Genomic DNA, 22,127 nt, shown 5'->3' on the forward strand with positions numbered 1-22,127 from the left:
TCAGAAAAAGAGTTTAACAGACTTTAGCAGCTGTCTGTTAGCTTAGGTGATATCAGCTTTTGTTCATGGTTTGCAGCGACCTCACCTGCTTAAATATTTTACCTGTTGGTCAGCGGCTTGGTTAACTCATTTTCAATTAATATCAGTGTTTCCCCTAGGTTTACAGCGTTGGGGGGGTGGGGACAAGCCGACATGCCGACACGACGACACAAACACTTGAAGGAATCTTGGTGTTCATGTGTTACTTTTAATGACAGATGTCCTTTTCTATCGGAAAGCTATCCTTAAATGACTTCTTTCCCTGATTTCCGACTCTATCCACTATCAGATCTCTTTTTTATTTTTATTTTTATTTTTTTACTTGACTTTCCGGGGGGAGGGGGCGTTGGGGGGACGGGCCACCCCCCCCGATATAATGGTAGGGGAAACACTGAATATAAAAAGCTTGGAAAGTTAACATCATGCCTTGATGAGCTAGGTAGTATCAAATCGACTTTCTGTTGTGTGCTTTTACAGAAGCAAGAATAGAGATTTCCTTTCCATTAATCAGCTTTAAAATAACTAATGTGATTTTATTTTAATTAAAACTCACATATTTTGTTGTTCCCTGTAGGAGTACTGGACACCAAACAACCCCATGCAGAACACCATCATCCTTCTGATCGAGCAAATCGTGGTGGCGCTGGGTGGAGAGTTCAAGCTCTACCTGCCTCAGCTCATCCCGCACATGTTGCGTGTCTTCATGCACGACAACAGCACGGGACGCAGTGTGACCATCAAGGTGAGTGAAACATTCAGGGGATAAAGTCACCAATCCTGCTGGGTATCCTGACTGTGTGTCCCAGACCATTGACTCTCATTCTGGAGATCATTCATTTAATATTTCTCACAATTAAAAATACATCCACATTCATTGTTTATTGAAAGCTGATCGAACGCTGTGCTGGGAAAGACAGCTGACCCGGCTGGCTGTGCAATTTTTTAACATCTTTGATTCCTTGCGAGGTCATAATCTTGCATTTACAGAAAACAGGGGTGTATTGTTCCGTAAATAAACCATGTGGAGTGCTCTTTTGATTGATAGAGTCCTATATTAAAGTTAAAGAGTGACCAGTGGAGTTGGGCAGAGAGCTCACAAGCTAGTGGTCTGTGCTTCACAACTTTCACTGCAGGCTGAGAGCTCAAATACCGTACTGTTGCTAGTAGGAGTGCAAACGCCACCAAGTGAACACAGACGGTGCAAAAAGAGCGGCACAGCTGAAACTGCATGTTGTAGACTTTGCTGAACACAGTAGAAATCATCATATAGGAAGACAGTGTAAACTTTTTTGTCTCTCTGAGAGACCTTCAAAAACAGGGTGCGTCCTTTTTACCAGTGCGATTTATATTCCAGATTTTTTGGTATATAAACTCATGGCATGTGTTTATGACAACATCAGAAACACACAAAATGTTTTTCTTTACATGTATACAAGTGAGAATTTATACTTTTGTGCAAATATACCTGCAGTTTTTTTATCCCCTCCATTATTCAAATAGATGTGGGCTGAGCCCTGAAACTATGAACCCTGGAAGTTTAACATTTCAAAATCACAGAAGGGATACAGTTCTTTTAAATGCCATTATTACAGCAGGGACCACTGACAGAATTAATCAGGGGAAGAAAAAGGAGAATATAAACTTCAAAACTCAGTTGAAAATCAAAACAATAAAGACTTGACAAATTGAGTGATTACAGAAATGAACTCGGTGAGGCTGGAATTGAAACTGTGGTCACAGAGCTGGAACAGCTTTTAAAAAAGTCGCTTGCAGAAGCCTCAGCCGAGACTCAACAAATAAAAACATAGAACTTTAAAACTAGTTACTGCTGCCATGAATGCTTACTCAGCAGAGTGCAGAGAAATAGCAGAAATAAAAAAGAAATTGAGACCTTATAAAATAATACCAGTAAAACAGCCGATGCAGCCTGCAGTGGCCGAGTGCAGTGATCAGCAGAGAGACTTCAGTGTGTTGCTTTTTAATGATGCCCTCCCTTTATGCTGCATCCTGAGCCAAGTCCTCCAGCAATGCAACATTTTCCGTTTTCTACAGTCACTCTCAACTTCTTGTCGCTGACTTTTACATAATTTAACTGCCGGTCAAAGTTAAGGACGCCTTTTAAATGATTGTTGTCATGGAGACAAATAATTCAGTCCTGCCTTTATATTTGATTATGCTCTGAGAAAACATATTAAAATACTAATTAATAAAATCTTCATCATCTAGCCCTTTTTAAAATAATGTTACAAAGTGTTTAGAAATTAGAACCAGATAATGAAATAAACCAGATAAATATTTAAAACACAAGAGTGGTAGAAAATAAGAACATTAATGTCTTTTGTCTTAATTGGAAGACATCATCTAAAAGAAATGCACACTGAAATTTCTTTCAACTTTTTTTAGTTCTTTTTTAGTTTTTGCTGCGTCTCCCTACATGAATCCCACCTGTTGTGAAAATGGAGATGCAAGAGAATATTTTGTGTTGTTGTTTTGTCCTACTTCTCTCTCTCTCTCTCTCTCTCTCTCTCTCTCTCTCTCTCTCTCTCTCTCTCACACTCAGTGTACACCAAAGGGTTTATAGAACAGATTAACAACATGTGTTTGGCCTCTAACTACCACACTACACTTGAACACAAATATAAGTTGACAACATTAAAAAAGGCAAACAAACGACTGAATTCTGCACCAAACATAACGTTGCAAATGATTAGAACCAAACATCTGCATCTTCTGGCCTTTTCGTTCCACACATGGAGGAAGTGGAGTGGTGATTCAGCAGAAGCAACAAACTCAAAAGCAGGCATCTTGTCTGATAAGTCTTGACTTCTCTCTCTCTCTCTCTCTCTCTCTCTCTCTCTCTCTCTCTCTCTCTCTCTCTCTCACACACACACACACTCAGTGTACACCAAAGCTGGTGTGAGTGTGTCTGTCCCAATCCCTCTTAAAACACAACCTAAAGTCTAGTATTGTTAAAAAGATAAATGCATTTCTTAGTTGAGCATTACCCCATCTTTTATATAATGCAGTGGCTTTTTTTGAACGCTCAGATTTGATTACACGGCTCTCTTTGACATTTGACAGCTGTTCTGATAAATGGAAAAAAACGGCAAGTAGTGAGTCATAAATCTGGTGGAGAAAGCCCACTAATCAGATTGAAAAGATCAAATGTTAGTTTTGAGTTGTTATTTGAGTAGACGACTTAATTTCGCCAGCCCTGCCAAACTGATTTTGTGTTTAAAATATGTTCCCATCGCCCCACACTGTATCAGAGAGCACAGGAGCTCAGTGCACAGTTGACTTAATGGGGCGCTGCTTTCTGTTCACCGTTTCCGTTGATATCCATCAAAATATCTGCTCGGGTCCAAGCCATTCACTTGTATTACAGCAGTTTAAAGACTGCATAGACTTATAGCTAACACACTCTCCTGTTTCAGCAGCTGCTGCCAGTAGTTGTCGAGTTTTCTCTCAAACTTTAAATCATGGTTTGAGCACAAACCACAAACACAGAATCATAAGAAGCTCAGTCATTTAGTGCTCTCTAGTCTGCATCTGTTATTTCTCAGAGTCGGCTGTATTAGATAACCCAGCAGCCCACAGTCTGGATAGTCTTTGACTCAGGCCAGGGTCTTGAGCTTAATCTTCAGCACAGGATGGGGTCACGGAATTGGGGGGGGGGGGGGGGTAGGAGTAGGAGTCAAGTTGCGTTCTAGTCCAAAGGAGAAGAAAAGAAAAACATACTTCCATCATTCAAGAAGCTGTTCTGTGCAGCCCCCCTCAACACACACACACACACACACAAATCTATTCCTCCACCTCGGCTTCCTGCTGTCTCGCCGTGCACAATTTAGTCGTGGGGGAGGAAGTGCTGGGAAAGAGCAGAGGTGGTCATGGTGGGTGCAAGGGGCTGGGGTGAGTTTGTTGGCTGCAACTTACGTCATACTTTTAAGACCACCACCTATCCATGCACATATGCTCCACACAACATGACGTGACAATTACACAGGAATACAGAAACCCTTTCCCTAAGACGAACCACACAGCTCAAGTTTAAAATTTGAAAGATATGTTGTGGACAGCTCGCTCTCAGGGGAAGACCTAGGGAACCCTGCAACCATAATGATACAGTTCAGAATATCATATAAGGGTTGGGTCTCATTAAACAAGACAGAAAATGAATACCAGTACATCTCCCTATACCAACAACTGATCAGATACTGATCCTTTTAAACAGCTGTATTTTTCTAGCCCTGTACTATTGTGATATGATAGCTGTTATGTCTTCTTAGCCTGGCTGCGATTCAAGCCTTCGTAAAATATCAACAATATCTGAGAAAAAAAAGTGAATGTCAGAGATCTTTTAGATTCAGTATGACAGTGGGTCATAACTGACCAATCCATTTGCATGAAGATATTTTTTGGGGATACATCCCTCTCTCACTATAACATGGGCTGCCTGCGTCACCCTTTGAATTCTTTCTGCAGAATTTGCCACATTTGGGCAGCACCTACTCATATCTATGCTCCTTGCCTTGTAGCCCACTGTATAGGAGTCGTAAAACAAAAATGTCTCTTTTTTTTTTGAGAGAGAGTAGGGAATAATTTGGCCTTGTATATATTAGTCATTGATTATTTTATGTTCATATTTATTGTTATACTTTTTGTACGTTGAGAGCTCAGTTCACCGAAGACAAATTCCTTGTGTGTGTAAGCATACATGGCCAATAAAGCTGATTCTGATTCTGAAAGGAGCCACAGGTCGAATTGTAACCTGGGCCATCCGGTTGGAGGACTATGGTCTCCATACATGGGGAACGACTAGGCTACCGGCGCCTCAGCCCAACATTTCACACACGTTTGTTGGCTCCATTGCTCTTTGTGCTGTGTTTTATGGTCTCTGGGCTTTGAGGTGACACTCAAAGACACTCACACACGTTTTATTCACTTATAGCAAAGTGGAATTTTCCTGGAAGGCTAGCATGTGTGCCAGCACCGCGCTGAATAATAAAAAACTCAGCCAGCTTTTCTTAAAGGACTCCTGAAAAAGGCTGTTTAGCAATAACTAGCTCATTAAAATGGACCGCTCATGTTTACTGTTGGTGTAAGACTTAGCTGTGTGTGCTCTACTTTGCAGCTGCTCAATGCCATCCAGCTTTTTGGTGCCAACCTCGATGACTACCTGCACTTGCTTCTGCCTCCTATTGTGAAGCTGTTTGATGCCCCTGATGTGCCGCTGCAGGCTCGCAAGTCAGTACTACGCATGTTTGAATCTTTGGTTTGGATCTTGTGTAAAGTTATCATCATTTCTCACAGGATTCCACTGTGGACCTAATTCATTCAACTTTGATACATAGTTTTACTTACTCAAATTTTAATTGAAATAATTGCACCACTGAAATGGAAAAATCCAGGTATTTCAGTTTTATGTTTCCAGATGTGGGTCTGCTGGTAGAATGATTAACAGCTAAACATTTAATGTTCATCTGGCAAATACTTAAAACCTTTAAAAGTCCTGCTTTAAAATGTCATCTGAAGCAGCGATGGCCTCTGTCCTGTTAATGTTCTAGTTCAGCTGAGGATTCTCTGTTTTTTCTGTGTGGCTCAGGGTTGCCTTGGAGACACTGGACCGGCTGACAGAGTCCCTGGACTTCACTGACTACGCCTCACGCATTATCCACCCAATTGTTCGTGCACTTGACAGTACGCCTGAGCTGCGCTCCACTGCCATGGACACCCTGTCCTCACTTGTGTTCCAGCTGGGCAAGAAGGTATTTTTGGCTGTCCTGAGGGCTACCTTTAGAAGTAGCTGTTACTACTGGAAGACCACTTCCAGCCTCCCTACTGCTGGCTTCTCATGAACAGCATTTCGGCAACCCTCACCCCCTCAGTCTTTTATTACTTCCTGCCAGACTGCTGATGTCATTGACCATTAGGCGGCAGGGGGTGTTGTTTACTAGAGTAGATGAGGTCACATTTACCTCTCCCTCTCCTTATCCCCTGAACCCTCTCCTCCCTTATCCCCTAAACCCTCCTATGGTTTTCCAGCCCAGCCACAGAACCACCAGTCCATGTGCAACCACGTCTGGCAACCAATGTGCCGGGGAAAGCTTTTGATCTGGGACTCATAATGGTTAGATACAAGTGCAGGGTACCAAGTTATGTGGCTTAAGGCGAGGGGAAAGCGGTAGCTAGGCTTAACCACATAAAGAACAAACACCCTTTTATTTACTCTCCTTCCCTTCTCTCTTATATCAGTACCAGATCTTCATCCCCATGGTGAACAAAGTGATGCTGAAGCACAGGATCAACCACCAGCGTTATGACATCCTGATATGTCGCATTGTTAAGGTAAGTCCCCCCTGATATATATGTCCAACATATTTCTCCAATTAACACCATGCCATTGCCATAACGTATTTCCTGAATTCATGAGCTAATGTTTTTTGCCTTGTGCTCAGTCAGGCCTAAACATTAGTACACATGACGCAGGGTAAATGCACATGGTCAAGCCACACATTACATAATCATAAATAAACAAAACTTGTCTTGGGAACAGTGCACCATAAGAGAGTCATTACCTTTGCCTGTTTATCAACAGTTATTCCCCGGAAGGAAATGTGCTTTCTAAAACATGTTTTGAGGGCCTGAGTCAACAGTCAGTCTGTGTGTGGCCTGTGTGTGTGTGTGGCCTGTGTGTGTGTGTATGTGTGTTTTTGTGGCTTCCATAGGGCTACACTCTGGCAGAGGAGGAAGAGGACCCTCTAATCTTCCAGCACCGCCAGCTCCGTGGTAACCAAGGTGATGCTCTGGTCAGCGGGCCAGTGGAGGCCGGACCCATGAAGAAGCTTCACGTCAGCACTACTGCACTGCAGAAGGTCAGAAGACATAGTTGACATTTAATTTGAATTCTTCAATAGTAGGAGGTAACACGCACAGGTCTGTTGTTTGTTTCACTTGCGTAGCTGTGACTGCAGGTCTTGAGATTGTGTACAGTAAACAATCCTGTTTACAAGTCATTAGCTTACTTGTTTTGAACTTCAGACCAACAAACTGCTGATTAATTAAAGGAAAAACAAAGGAGCAGGGAAACACGATGGATGCAGATGCTTCCCCGCAGGCCACCATGGGGTCACTGTATGGTTTAAAAAAAAAAATCTAAATAATGTGAATCATGTGGCCTTCAAAGTCATCAGAGGCCTTAACTGCAAACAGGAGATCTGGTGAGCAAGTTAACCTAATGGCTTCGACAGTGGTTCACTTCTTATATCACTATGGTAACTGTGTTGAAGCAGGTTAGCAGTGCAGCAAATGATATGAGCAACCCTTATAAAAGAACCGGCTACCAGCCATCCAATTATTTTAATGTCAGAGCTGGATGAGCAGCTTGTGAGAAAGGAGAAGGGCGAGAGTGTAAGGTAAAGCCTGTTGTGTTTCAGAGATGATTTCTTTTTCCATGAAATATTCATTGTGCTTTATACTGATATCTTTTTACAACAGACACTGAGTAAAGCCTTGAACTTGTACTTAACAGATAACAGAGTAAGCCTACATACGCCTTTAAATTATGTTTTTGTATTACATTTGTTTTTCTTCTGTGTCTATAAAACTTTGTCATGATTGCATCTAAAGGAATAAGGCTTCACTTTTCACAGTCATTTTATCATGAACTACACAAATGTTATCATCTACTTGTGTGCTAATGATTGTGCAGTCACATTATAAGCCTAATTGAACCATAACACAGTCTGTGATTATTTTACCAGCTGTCTTTCCAACATTTGGCAGCTGAAGATGTTTTGCTTTCGTCTTGATTATGCGTTAAACTTCTTTTTTTAATGTATATTCTTAACAAAATGTGCCGCTCTGCTTCTAGCAGACTTGTCCATGTTTATTATTGGGAATATGCTGAAAATGCTCTGATCCGTTTAACCGTAATTGTGTTCATGACTAGATCAGGAGATCCTTAGATGAGTAGCTCGAGCCGTTTTCATGTATGCACTCCAGAAAATGTCAAGAGAATTTGAGGAGGACTGCTCCTGAAATCCTCCTGAGCTGGTTGTTCACACATGCACCTCACTTCCCGAGGCAAGACGTGAAATAAAAAGTACTGATAAAGTCAGAGTAAAACATGTGGCTCTTTGCGTTCACACATACAGCTCCTCCTGACAATATCTGGCGTTTCAGCAGTTTTCTGCTAGAGTAAAAGCCCATTAAGTATGTCCAGATAAATATCCTGGTTATATTGTACCTGCACAGTAGCACAGACTTCTAAATTCTTCCCAGCTGAATAAAAACAATTATTAATTGGAGATAAGCATTAAACTGACTGAATAAAATGCAGCTCCATTATTTAATACATTTGATGACAAGTAGCTAAAATCAAAAGTGAGGTTAAATTATGTGTTCCTGATCATCCAGCCGTGTATGTGACACTCCAATCTGGACAACCTGTCTAGCTCCCACTTAGTTCCCAGTGACTCCTGAGATGCATGACTTACTGTTTGTCTTCCAATAGGCTTGGGGTGCAGCCAGGAAGGTGTCCAAAGATGACTGGCTGGAGTGGCTGCGGCGCTTGAGTGTCGTTTTGCTCAAAGAGTCATCCTCTCCAGCCCTGCGATCATGCTGGTCGCTCGCCCAAACCTACATCCCTTTGGCCAGGTACGCTACTTCTGTCATGTCTGCCTCACTAGTTCACGTCCTCTTTTCTTGAGCTTAGTTTCATAATGATTCACATCCACGATAGACAGCTAAAAAACATTCACGTAATTCATGAAGCACATAAAAACCAAAGAGGCAAAACACAACTCTTAAACTCTGTCTTTGTACTTTGCACATCTCATGTTTTAAGAGCCGAGGGGTTAGGATGCCTCGTCTGAGCGAAGCAGGGAGACATCAGCTGTTGTTGTGATGATTCTCAGTTACCAACAGTACAAGACTTGTTGCACTAGCTACAAGTTTCCAGATGTTACTGTGTGAAGCTGTAAATGTGAAGCAGATTGTTTCAGGGAAATATTGTAAATGCTCTGTTTTCAAATCTATTAAACAACATTACTTCAGTGATCTTTGAACACTAAAAAGAAATCATACTCCAGATTTATTTGCTGGCCTCCCAAATTGATTCAAAGTCTGATTCCCCCTAATAAATAAATGTTACAGTTGTGTCAAACACAGTTAACCTCGGAATCACACTACTCTGCAAGCTCGTGTTTTATTTTCTTTGTCTGATGTGTCTGGTTCACTCTTACTTCAGACTGTCTTCCTGTGCCAGATGAGCTAAGCTAATAGATCAAATGCAACATTTTCGCCCATTTTCACCCAATTTATTTGTCCGCTGTGAAAGCAAATGTCAAAGATAACTCAATATTTTAGTTTGTTTTTGAGTTTTGTTTCCCACCTAACCAAGTCATTTCGCTGTCTAAACCAAATCAAGAAAATGTTTAACCATTTGAACATGATCAGAGTTTGGTCAGGTTGAGGCACCAACTCTAGTTTCATTAGGTTGTGCATAGTTTCAATGACAAACAGCAGATCACAGATGAGTAGTTTAAGCTGCTCACAGCAAAGTAAGGCTTGGTAGCGTTGAACCCATTTGCACAAGAAAATCAATTTGATGAACTCAAAGTAAGATCACATTTTGTTGCTTCTACATAACCTCATGCCACACTAAGTTTAGGCTAGCTACCTGGTCTGTATTTACAACAAAGCAGCCAATCACTATGTCACACATCCTTTTGCTCTGATTGGGTGTTAGTCTGTCCAGTTATGTCCAAAGGGATTTTAGTTTTAGTTGTCCGAGTTCATGAAGGTCTTTGGAAATCAAAAAGTTAGACGATCCAGACTTACATGTGTTTGTGTTTTGGTATCTTGGTTTATTATGTAAATTCTATTTATGTTGTCCACAGGGATCTGTTCAATGCCGCCTTCCTGTCTTGTTGGTCTGAGCTCAGTGAGGACCAGCAGGATGAGCTTATCCGCAGCATTGAGCTAGCTCTGACATCCCAGGACATCGCTGAGGTCACGCAGACTCTGCTCAACCTGGCAGAGTTCATGGAGCACAGTGACAAGGTTAGCAAGAAACTGCAACAACCACTTTAACTGTTGAATCACTGCGATACAATTTGGGGTGGATTCTGCTTCTTTTGTTTGGGTGATTTCAGGACTGTATCTTAAATTACATTTTCCTGTTCAAGTCAGCATCAAATTCAAGCTTTTCATACAAAGCATGTATTTTAAAGGGCTGATGAATGAAGAGTTGCAAAATAAAATATAATTTCAAACCACCCCTCAAAAATCTACATGGATTAGATGTTCTTCATTTCTATATGTTTTGTCAAACAAGCATCAAACAACAAATGAGGACAAGGACATCACTGTATAATCACTGAGAAATTACAAATAATGTGTTAGACACAGATACAGGACAATGCAGAGACATTCTGATGTACAGAAATGCTTATATTATCCCATTTTTCCAGTATTCATTTCCTTTCTCCTTTTGTAGCCACAAAGTAAAAGTCATTTTCTCCATACGCAGGTAGAATTTAAAATGTTTATGAAGAGTCTCATATTGGGAGGATTCCCCTGAAGCCAGTATTTAGTTAATGCTTTTTATGGCTCAATGTTATTCATTTCTACCAATGGCTGAACCACAACTTCCCTATTTTTGATATTTTTTTAATTTACAAACTGTCCAGCCCCTTTGTACCAAAGAGTACATGTGTATTGGGTACTACATGATGTGAAATACCATTTGAAAACATGTGGTACTACACAAATCTCCAACTGGCAAAGCAGCCACATGCTAACCTCACCTGCTTTAGTGTTGACTTTGTGGAAACAACTACAATGGTTCACTTGGCTCAGTTCATTTTATGTCTTTTTTTTGTCATCAACATGTCTGCTTTGTGTCAGTGATTTGAATTTATGTGTTGAACCAGATGCAAAACAGTTTGTGATTGCAAATAGCAGAACCTGCAAAGATATAGTCAGTAAATGTATCAATGCAAAAACAAGAGGGAAGTACCCAAGTCTAAACAAAGGTCCATGATGTGCCACTGATGCCTAAAGTTACTACAGATGAGTTTCTACTGTCACACTCTTGCATGGCAGCTTGAATGTAGGCACAGTGACATTTAAACACTGTTTTGTTGTGTTTTTTGTTGTGCAAAGTTTGCTCACACTGCATAACATCAAGAAAGTAAAGCATTCAGGATGCAGCGATTTTCATAAAGAACAAATCCGTAACCTTTGAGGTTCAGACCACAGCAATACTTTTATTGACAGGTGTTTCAAGTAGAACCTGAGAGATATACCTGTGTTTCCCAAGTGTATATTCCTGACCTTTTTTTCTCTCCATATTATTGAAAAGAAGCCTTCTTCGCATCATTATGTGGTATGAGAAAAGAACTGTTGCATAATCCTTTTAGATAGGGTTTATTTTTACTGCTGAATTTAATTTAACATTTAATTTAACTATGAATGAAACTCGTTTGGATTAAAAAGACCCTTATCAAGAGTGTCCTGGCCAAAATCTTACTTTATTTAATGTCATATTGGTAATCGGCAACTATCAACCTAAAAAAGTCCCTTACTGGTTGGATTTTAGATTCCAGATTGAGTTAAAAAATTCCTTTCAACAGAGCGCTTTCTCTTTATTCTACGGTTTGACCACACATGCTGAGCTAATTAGTGACGATACTGTTACATTTAAGGTGGAGACCTTCATGGTTTGATCATAATATATCAATTCAGCAAGGTTCCCTCCTGCTGTGAGACTGCAGTAAAAACACACATAAAGTGTCGTATTCCCAGCCAGTGGAAAAGAGGGTCTTTAGATGGTTTCTGTGGGCTAGCAGATGACCATTTACTGGATAACTTGAAGACCAGAGGTGCATTTGTACAAATCATTTACATGCAGCAGGAAGCTTATTCTAGGTATTCATTGGTATCAAATAACAGTATATAAGGGTTTAACAGAATTATAAGTTGTGTTGATGTTAAAAACTACTAATTGCCAACAGAGGACCATAAATGTCGCATACAACTTGTCATTTACATTTCATCTTTTTATTAAGAGAACTTTATCATTGTATTCCTTCTGTTTTCTTTTCAGGGCCCTCTGCCCCTCAGAGATGATAACGGCATTGTGCTGCTTGGCGAGAGAGCTGCGAAATGTCGTGCCTATGCCAAGGCTCTACATTACAAAGAGCTAGAGTTCCAGAAAGGCGCTTCTCCACTCATCCTGGAGTCTCTTATCAGGTAGGAGAAAAACAAATAGTTTTTTGATGTTGTATTATGGGCAGCTGTGGCTCAGTATGTTGTCTCTCAACCTGGAAAGTTGAGCAGCTCCTGCAGCCACATGTCCGATGTCTCCTTGGGCAAGATACTTAACCCCAAGTTTCTCCCGCTGCTTCTTTGGCGGCGTATGCATGTGTATGAATGTGATTAGCTACTTCTGATGGCCACCCAGTAGTGTGTGGATGTGTAGGTGTAAAAGTGCTTTGAGTAGACGAGAAAAGTGCTATACAAGCTCAAGTCCATTGGCCATACAATGCATCAATGACTTCACTAAACAATCTTCCTAACGGCTTAGGACAAGGTGTCTATTAGAGAATATAAGAAAATGTACCTGTACTTAGATCTGGTGAACTAAATTGAAAACGTAATCTGACATGACTCACTCTTCATGGTAGGTCAGAATGTCAGGATCAGGGTCAGCTGTCGTTTTTCAGAAGCTAGTAAGTGGCGCAGAAAAGGATAATTTATTTTTCACTGTGAAAGCCTGACAAAAACCTTAAAACCTGCTGTATACAGTAAGTGTGTCTGCTACAAATGCTAAGTTATTCATTGCTATATCAATCTTTTTTGCTGTTTAAGAACCGAAGCATAACACTTTGCTAAAGCAACTGTTGTGCTGTGTTGACTAAGGCTCAAAGCATAGGGATAAAACTTTTTTGCCACTGAAGGCCACTTACATGAGACATTTAGACCACACAGAAATACTTTTTGTGACTATAGGCCATTGCTTATTGGGTATCTTGTGTAGAACATACAAGAAAAACATTAGGCTCCAGGGTGGGAAGTAAGAAATAGCATATTTCTCCCTTCTTGTTGCCATTGATTCATTCTTCTGAAAAAATCACAGACTTCTCTGTGAATCACGGTTATCACATTAGAATTTATTACTTAGTGACAAAATTGAACTACACCCTCAAATGTAATTTTGAATGTAATACATTAAGCAATTGTATTTCACATATCCTCCTGTCCCATAGTCCTTTGATATCATCTGTCATATTTTCCAACGCTTTCCCTTTTTTCTCATCCTTCTTTATTTCTGGGCCTTTGGCATGGCATGGAGAAATCTGTTTTCCAGGCATCTAATTGGACGCTTGCCCCCTTTTCATCTACGAGTGTCTGGACTTGTGTTTCTCTGGGGCCTGTTTTCAATTTCTCAGGGGCCTTGATGATGATGAATGATGGGAGCCGGCACTCTGGTGTTTTCAATATTCCCATCTGGTTCTCACCTCTGCAGGATTTCCCATAAAAGATCTAGAGGCTGGTGTGCAAAAAGCACTGCATAAACCTGGCTTTATCAAGTTGTTTCTGCACTTAAAACAAACAAACATTTTATTTGATGCACAATTTTTATGAACAGGGAGAATGGTCACTGCTTTTTCAATGCCTGATGACTCATGATGGAGTTGGTGAGTTTGCAAGAATTCAGCATTCAGTGTTATAAATACTCTAACATGAATTCTTAGTTAAAAAACTGACAAACAATTACCGATAAAAGGTTTATGAGTTTTGTCTGGTCTGAATAATGTGTATGAGGCATATAAATACAATAAATAAATTGGTGGTGTGACAGCATTTTAAGGTCTTACCACTTCAGATTGAGCCAGGAAATTGGTCACAGTTTCCCCAAAACTCCCAATAAGAAAAGAGCACTGTTATTAAACAGTTGGCCGTACGTTGCGATGATATTAGTACATCAAGTAGTGTCTTTAGTGGACTTGGATCTGCAATTAATATCTCTTTTATTAAATATTGTTGAATACTGGTAAGAATTAATAAGAGGATCAAAGCTGTGTCTTTGATATTTAAAAGTCAGAAAACCAGTTATATTAATGTTGAGGTTCTATCACCACTGGACCAACTGGAGCTATGAACTACGTGTTAATGTTTACTGGTAATGTGTATCCAAAATAGTAATGGACATCATTGATTACTCATAGAGTGGAAATAGAATTTTAAATAAAGTTGAGAGTAGACAAGGGTTGACACAATAGTAGGATAACTTTGATTAAATTGAATTAAATTAAATTGTATCTGTGTAGCACATTTCATACAAATGTAAACTCAATGTGCTTTACAGAAGACACAAATAAACAAACACAAGACAAACCCATTAAGAAAAATGAACAAAGCAGATCTTAAATCCAAAACACATTTACAAAAGGACACTGCCCAATCCCATACAACACATACACCTGTTCCTACTCGAGCACACAAACCAGGACCATAATCCAACCATACACACAGTATGTACACACACACACACACACACACACACACACACACACACACACACACACACACACACACACACACACACACACACACACACACACACACACACACACACACAGATGATTCAAAACTGTAGCTCAGTTAGCATTTGATATTGTAACCAGAAGTACCAATTTTTACTATATGATCACCTTTTAGTCTCCATTTCTGCACCACTGTTTCTTAGTCTTTGGTTTGAAAACTGATTGTGGAGCTCAGAGGTCAAGTAACATTCAGTTCATAGAAAGGCGCCTTCAGATTATTGCCAATACTATTGGCAGCCCTGTTTACTAAAGTTTCAGAAAATTACATCTGCTTATTACAATAAATACACTTTGGAACATTTGGGTTTCCTAAATGGTGCATGCTGATCATTAGTACTGTGCTGCAACAACTACTTAGACTTACAATGTTATGCCAATAGTAACTTAGCTGCTGTTGTTGCATTTAATCACCAATGACTGTTCAAGGTCAGCGTATATTGTTGGAATTGTTTGAATAGTCTGAAACCTTAGAATAGAATGACCGGGTCATTTGTCAACCTCTAAAGGTCTTTTTAGGGGCTTTTATTCCACAGTGGTTAATTCTTCTTATAGGAAGGAATGAATGTCCTTGAATGGATATCTTTTATTAGATGTTTACTCTTAACTGACACCTTGTAAACAGAAGAGAATATGACTAAGCCTACCACTAAGGCTATATTGGTAGAGCTTTTTGTTTGTTGGTATTTGAATGCTCCAAGGAACTCTTTGTTGCCACAGAGGGAAGCAAAATGGTGCCATTGTTTTCAGGGTAGTAAACCTAAAGGCATTGATCTCGATTGCAGAATGTGTGTGTGGTCTTCATTCCTGTGTTTGGCTTAGATGGCCTTGGACCTTTAGCCAGGATGTAAGACGATGGCCCAACAGTCAGAGGTCAGCAGCTAAAGGCTAATATGTCACTGTTATTGGGCATGAATGGACACAAGACCTTGATCTGCTTTTAGACTTCTGTCACGCTTAAACCTGGTTGTTAAGCCTCTAAAGTGAGGAGATAATGTGGAATTTTCTTTTAAAGACACGTGTTGCACCTCTATTCTTTTAAAAAATATGTTTATTATTCTATCACATGACACAACATAATTACAAAGCTGTACACATTTTACAAATAACACATTTCCATATTCGATGGATATGGTTTCACAATAGAAATGCAGCGTAACTCATAGAAAATACCTTTGGTGATTGGCCTCCTTCCAATCCTTCTTATTAGTTCCTACCATTCCTTGATGATTTACACCTGAACCAAACCAGTCTGGACTGAGTTTTGGTATTATCCATAAATTGCTTGTAATGACTAAAAATACATTGTAGTGCTTTCAAGACATATGAAAGAAAACATTTAAATGCAGTAACCCATTGGGGACAGTGGTAAAAGAGCATCAATCGAAGCTTTTAAAAAATAAAATATCTTACTGATAAATACACAAAATGAACTACAATTTACAATCAAACACAGCAAAAACACAACACATTCATCTGACAGAAATGTAACCATCACAAACAACATTCTTAATCCTTTCGCACTCAATGCAAAACCCACAACTTGTTCAAACAAGTATCAGTGAGACCTCTCAGTATTTATGCCTATGATCTTGATCCAGGCCACACAGCTGAAGCACTTATGGTTGGAAACCCACTGGCCTGACCTTCATCTCCACTTTTTTGAGGGAGTAGTTGGACCCATGCCAGCCATACCAAGTGATCCCATCTGAACTCTTTGTGTGCTCACCGTAGCGGTAAAACACTCCGTTCAAGTTAGAGTCAGTGCAGCAGTTATACCAGTAACCACCTGGAAAGAAGTGAAGAAGTATTAGACACTATGTTACTCTGAGAGAAAACTTTTCAAGTAACATGTACTGTAAATATATAAAATGAGTGTTAGTATATTTGCAATTATAGTTTACCTTTGCGCAGGGAAGCACAGTCATCCACACATTTGTCGTTGTCCTTGTGGATGGTGCTGAAGTTGGTGTTGTTGTGGTAACGCAGAGAGTCTCCAGCATTCCCACTGTAGTTGGCAATGAAGAGCTTGTAGCTGTTGAGTTCATTACCCACATTGAAGAAGCCATACTCAGCATAGCGCGTCTGTCCTTCCCAGTCCTACATTGGAAAAGACATATAAAGGGATTTAGAGTCTGACAGTTAAAAAAACCTGAGAATATTGGCTCTTGATCTGCCTGACGTCTCTAAAAGTAAGTTTGATTTATTCCTAATAGTCTTGCGCTCAGGTATCAACTGGCTCTGTGTTTATTCCCTCTTACTTTTGACCATCCAATTGTTAGTGCATTTTGTACGCACTCTTACTCTTTCGTGTCCATGCCTAACAAGTGCCATGTTTTAAAATACGTACCTCCATCTCAATCCTGAGCACACTGGGCTGCCTTGTGAGACGGAAGATGTGGTCATTGCCAAGCCAGAAGTCTCCCCGGATGGATCCAAATCCAGTTTTGTACTGCTTCCATTCCCGGTTGAATGATGTCAGGCCCACCTTGCGCCTTTGGATCAAAGTCCAACCACCTCCATTTGTCTCCATATCACAGAATACCTGAAAACATTTATCAAAATGTCATAGAAGGCTTTGAGAAGAGGGAGACATAACCATGCTCTGCCAAAAAGTATACATATAAGTCATACGTATAGTAGGCCAGGTATAGCTTACGCTTATCTCAGGTGTACCCAGAAACTCATCCTTAGGCAGTTTGTACTCGCCAGAGATCTTGTAATTCTTGCTGTAGAGGGATGCACAGTCATATATGGCATCTGCAAAAAAAAAAAATATATATCTTCAGTTATTTCAAAACCATGTGCAGTTTCATGAGCAGTTTTAAAAAAAATGTGAACGTCATAAATTCTAACAGCTTTATGGACATCTGAGTGATTGGACAGATGAGTAAAGAAGCTTTACTCCCACCAAAAGCAGAAAAGACCTAACCAAAGGGAATATGCTCAGCATGGCTCGGACTTTTGTCGATGCCATTAATGGGACTATGAGATCACTCTGAAAAAAAGGAGCCCAATACTTGAAGAAGTCTGTGTTAAAGAAAAAGGGATGGAAACCCCCCACTTCTTCTAATCTTTGCATCCCTTCCTGTTCTGCTCTGCTGTCTCTAATTTACTCTAGTTTTAAAGAGCCCTCTGTGTTCCCTTTGCCAGTGACATAAATGTGGCCCTGTTAGACCACACAGTTAAGGTATTGAAATAATAAACTACGTCATGCCTGGTTAACCTCTCTACAGTGGCCAACACTGATTAGTGGTGTTTCAGAGTTGAGATGAATGTCAGAGATGATTTTGCTTTGATGGGGCGTATTATTGACAATCTTTCAGATGGGACTCTACAGCTCTTAATTAATGCTACCCCCCCTGACTGATTCAAAGCAGTCGTCTGCGACTCTCAAAGCAAAAGACGGGGCTGATTATAGTGTTCTATAGCTACAAAAAATTGTAGTCTTGTGTGTGCATACTAGTTGGCCTATTTAATTAGTGTTTTGGGAAATGTTGGTACTCACATTCCACTGAAATTATATTGTATAGCTCACACTTTATATACTAGAGTTTAACTTATCAGTTTAAAAATGATTACCTTTACCAACAACAACAAAAAAGTTTCAACTGAACTTCAATAAATGTAAGAATAACTTTTTTTTCAAGCTGCAAAGAGTGGTAGGCAAGCAATTTATTTTTAGATCAAGCATATCTTAACTCTATGTCCATATGTGGAAATGATTTAAACACATGGTGTGTGAATTTGGCTAGAGAGAAAAGACACAGGTGGATCAAATATGCACTTAAGCCAGTGATGGATCATCTTTACCATGTGTGAACGTTTAAGAAAAACTCTTTCCAAGTGCTTTCACATGGATCAAATTTAGCAAAATAACCGTTAAGCTTAAAACTTATTTCTGCAGATGTTATCACCACAAAAAGCAGCACACAGAACTTTGCCCAGTATGTTATGTTAATCCTATTTCTTAATAAGCTGCTGATGCTCACCTGATGAAGTCTGGGTAGCAGACTGTAGGGTTTGCAGCTGCATGATCTCCACACGGTTGTTGATCTCTGAGTACTTGCTCTCAGCCTCGGTGACCCTGGCTTCTTGCTGCCGGTTGTTCTTGTCCAGCTCCATAATTTGCCTCACAACATTCATCAAGTCTGTCTCCTGCTTGCGGCTCATCTCCTCAAGGATACTGGTTAGATTGGCCACCTGAACCTTGAGAGAGCGGACCTCATCGCAGCACTGACCTTTGGGAGGCTTTGGAGGTGCCAGTCTCTTCCTGGGATTCTGGGCCCCCGTCTCTGCCAGCAGGAGAAGCGTGACCCCAAAAGCCACTAGGATTAGATTTACTTGAGCCATTTTCTAGACAAGAGTTCTCTATTTTCACACAATCTCAGGTGTGTTTGAATTCAGTCAGTCCCCGTTGAAGGTCTTGGTCTTAAATTGGAGCTCTTCTTTGACCAGCAGGCTCAGTTGTTTTTCCTCAATGAAACCCTGCTCTGCCTGAACAACTTAAATATTTTTGCATTTGGGTCCTCCCCCTCTCTCCCTGTGTGCACAACTCACCGGGCTGACCCTCTTCAACCTTCAGGGTGGGGGACCATTCCCGTCACTCCTCCCCCTGCCCCCTCTACCTCTCCCCTCATCTTACTTTCACTCATTCCACAGAGCTTTGCCCACATTTTCCCACTTTTTTTGTCAGGTGTTGATGGTTTCTGGGCTGGGTGTTTTTTTTTGTCTTTGCCTGGAAGGGCAGCATAAAGAGTCGAGGAAACAAACCTCTGGCTTCTGTCTGATCTTATTGTACTGCCAGGATATTTAAATGGGATTTCTTTGTAAATTACTGAGCTATACAGAAACATTGCTAAAACATTAGAACACTTGTTTTAGTGCTTAGAGCAGTTGTATGTAATTTTCCTTCCCTGTCTTCACACCTAAATTGCCCTTGTAATGACAGATTTTACTATATCCTTGGGCTGAACATTTCTTCCCTAAATTTTGTCTTCACATGCTAGGAGACGTGTGAAGTCACTAAGTACTCTTAATTGTAGGTTAAGTGTTCTATTGATGCTACTCTTTTTGGCAGACGTTGAAACAGGCATGTTTTCTGCCTTCTTGATCGGAGAAGGCTCAGTGTCTACGTGTGTAGAGGATTCACAGTTTGCCACCAAACATGCACGGCCTGTTTAAATACCTTAAATGGTGACCAGAGAACCAGAAGGCAACTTAATATGAAATTGTCTTGTGACTTTTCATTATAAGCCCGTAATCAGCTGCTTTTATTTTCAGACAATATAAACGTTGGTTTCCATGTTGTTACCACTGCAGAATTTACAAATTTAAAATAATTTTACAAGGAATACAATCAGATTGGAAAAGCACATTAGTTATATTTATACTGCGCAATGCAGCCAATCAATAAAAAACATAAACAAACGGAACAGAAGTCAAAAAGTTTAAGTAATTAAGAGTAGAAAATTATAAAAGAGGAATACAAAATAAAAATCAAATATGTGAAAGATGGGATGGAAGAGAATGATAACTTGTTCAAGTCAAGGTTATATACCATTTCAATTGTATGAACATCACAGACTTGGCATCTTTTTACGACATTATTATTGGTTTTTATGTGGATTTGCAGGGGAAACACTTTTGGGTGGAAAGACTCGAAAGAACTTAGGACGGTCATTGTGCATTGGAAGCAATAGCCAAATAGTTTGCACCAACATCAGTGAAGAATACAAAGCAGTCTTGTTTTAGTGAAAGTGTTGTCCTTCCTGTTGGTTTGAACAACCATTTACAAACTGTTGCTGAATGTGGTACCTTTGTGCAGCTTAATATTGATTGCAAGATTCCTTCTTTAGGGTGGTCTTCTCTTTAAGATTTCTAAAATGCCAGTCATTGGCTTGGTGAGACATCAGGGAGGCTTTCTTCAATTTCCATTCAATGGAATCTCTATCTCTTCCAAAGTTCCCTGAGGAGCGGTCAGACCTGCCAATTTAGAAAAGATGCCTTTAGAGATCAGTCCAGAGGTTATGCTTATACATGACTTAAATGATAATCTGCCTTGTGTGATTATTGTAATGCAGAACAGAAAACAATGCCATAATGAAGTGCCAGAGTAAGCTGTAAATACTGCGAGCTGTGCCTTACAGATCTAACTGAGACATGGCTAAACCAGGACATTCCTGTCAGTTTTTACTTAAACTTTATGGGCTCTCCGTTCTCCACATGGACAGGAATGAGCTGTCTGGAACAGTCTGGAAAGATTTTGACCACTTGTAGTTCTATGGAGCAATGTTTTTATGAGGGGGTTGGTATCTGACAAAATCTACAGTAAAGGTATTTCAGGCTGAACTGCATGGATTTTGAACGTTGACTGAAAACTTTTTTTTTTACCAGAAAGTCCCTGAAGATTTGAATGCCTCTTTTAAGGGAGAGGCCAAGATAGCACACTGTTAAATAAACTTGTGACAACTTGGGTTTATTGTCCTACAACCTTACTGATGAGAGAAATCACATTAGCACAGCTGCTCCAGTAGGGAGCACTCTCAATGGATTCCTCCTTAAAACACCATTTGCAATTCGAGACACAAGATGATTCCATGTCTTGACAGAGATTCAAATTTCTTGTAAACACACACTGTCATGTGCTGAACAGGAAAACCTCGATGTAGTGAGTGTGACTTGCAATTCCTGATTAGTAATGTTGTTCAGTTATATAAAATTATATAACCCATGAAATCACACAGCTGGGAGCTAAGTCATAGTTTGGTCTGATGGAATATCTCATCTCTGGAATAGAAATAAAACATGACACTTTCACCCCCATCCACCTTCTTACTTATTATTAACATCATAATCTTACATAATCTGGCGTCCCCCATGAGATTTTATTTTTATTTTCTAAATCTTAAGCTTTGAGTGTTCCTCCTGCCAAATGTTGGGCTGAAATCCATCCTAACTTTTCCTCACTTGGTTAGATGAATAAATAAAGAAACACTTAAGATGGTTCTGCTCAACATCATCATCATCATCATCTCTGTGTGACGGGAACAGCCGTGTGGTTCAGAGCACACCAAAAGTATTTATTTTCCTAGAACTCCAAAATATTACATAATTAAGAGATGATCTATTATTGCTTTGTTGTCTCATGGTGTCAGAGTTAGATGTGAATATATTCATGTTAAAAGCTCTTCCTTTCCCCCGGACATCTCCCTGAATGATGCTGGCCACTTTTTACTACAAGTCACTGCTTTGCAATTTCCCCCTTTACTCATAACCTTTCTTCCCCTTTTCTTTTCTCGAGTGTTGACATGTGCTTTTACTTCCCAGTATTTATTTGATTTTTAAGATCCAAATGGAAGTTACAAGCCATTTGTCATCTTTATACAAACATAAAACGTTTGCTCCGTGTGCAGTTTGCTGCAGCGTTTTAATTGTCAGGCGAATTCTGAAGTCCTGATTAGACTCTAAACATGAGCC

The 22,127-nt window shown here is 40.0% G+C and overlaps 2 protein-coding genes across 4 annotated transcripts in view; one reads left to right on the forward strand and one right to left on the reverse strand.

Moving 5' to 3' along the window:
- The window catches only part of mtor (mechanistic target of rapamycin kinase), an 89,616-nt gene that overhangs the window by 18,089 nt on the left and 49,400 nt on the right, over window positions 1-22,127 (forward strand). For all 3 annotated transcript variants that reach the window (XR_010667513.1, XM_020635932.2, XM_020635933.2), the window contains exons 21-28: window positions 614-781; window positions 5,171-5,283; window positions 5,642-5,804; window positions 6,292-6,384; window positions 6,765-6,911; window positions 8,552-8,694; window positions 9,939-10,101; window positions 12,149-12,294. Coding sequence is in view for 2 of the 3 variants with exons in the window: in XM_020635932.2 (XP_020491588.2) it covers window positions 614-781; window positions 5,171-5,283; window positions 5,642-5,804; window positions 6,292-6,384; window positions 6,765-6,911; window positions 8,552-8,694; window positions 9,939-10,101; window positions 12,149-12,294 (1,136 nt within the window). In the remaining variant the exon portion in view is untranslated. The remainder of the gene's footprint in view (window positions 1-613; window positions 782-5,170; window positions 5,284-5,641; window positions 5,805-6,291; window positions 6,385-6,764; window positions 6,912-8,551; window positions 8,695-9,938; window positions 10,102-12,148; window positions 12,295-22,127) is intronic.
- Window positions 16,268-19,180, reverse strand: angptl7 (angiopoietin-like 7). Its single transcript, XM_020635935.3, has 5 exons — window positions 18,641-19,180; window positions 17,308-17,408; window positions 16,999-17,193; window positions 16,553-16,748; window positions 16,268-16,437 (listed from the first exon to the last, which is right to left on the reverse strand). Exons 1-5 carry the CDS (start codon window positions 18,999-19,001, stop codon window positions 16,268-16,270), a joined length of 1,023 nt encoding a protein of 340 aa, XP_020491591.1. The 5' UTR covers window positions 19,002-19,180.

This window comes from Labrus bergylta, chromosome 12, assembly GCF_963930695.1.
Source record: "Labrus bergylta chromosome 12, fLabBer1.1, whole genome shotgun sequence".
NCBI classification, from domain to species: domain Eukaryota; kingdom Metazoa; phylum Chordata; class Actinopteri; order Labriformes; family Labridae; genus Labrus; species Labrus bergylta.

Excerpts from the sequence above, each read along its gene's own strand:
- angptl7 (XM_020635935.3), bottom strand. The coding sequence starts at position 19,001 with ATGGCTCAAGTAAATCTAATCCTAGTGGCTTTTGGGGTCACGCTTCTC. Across the intron at positions 17,194-17,307 it reads TGGGTACACCTGAGATAAGC|GTATTCTGTGATATGGAGAC; the intron begins GTAAGCTATACC and ends AAATGTTTTCAG. Across the intron at positions 16,749-16,998 it reads TGCTCAGGATTGAGATGGAG|GACTGGGAAGGACAGACGCG; the intron begins GTACGTATTTTA and ends TTTCCAATGTAG.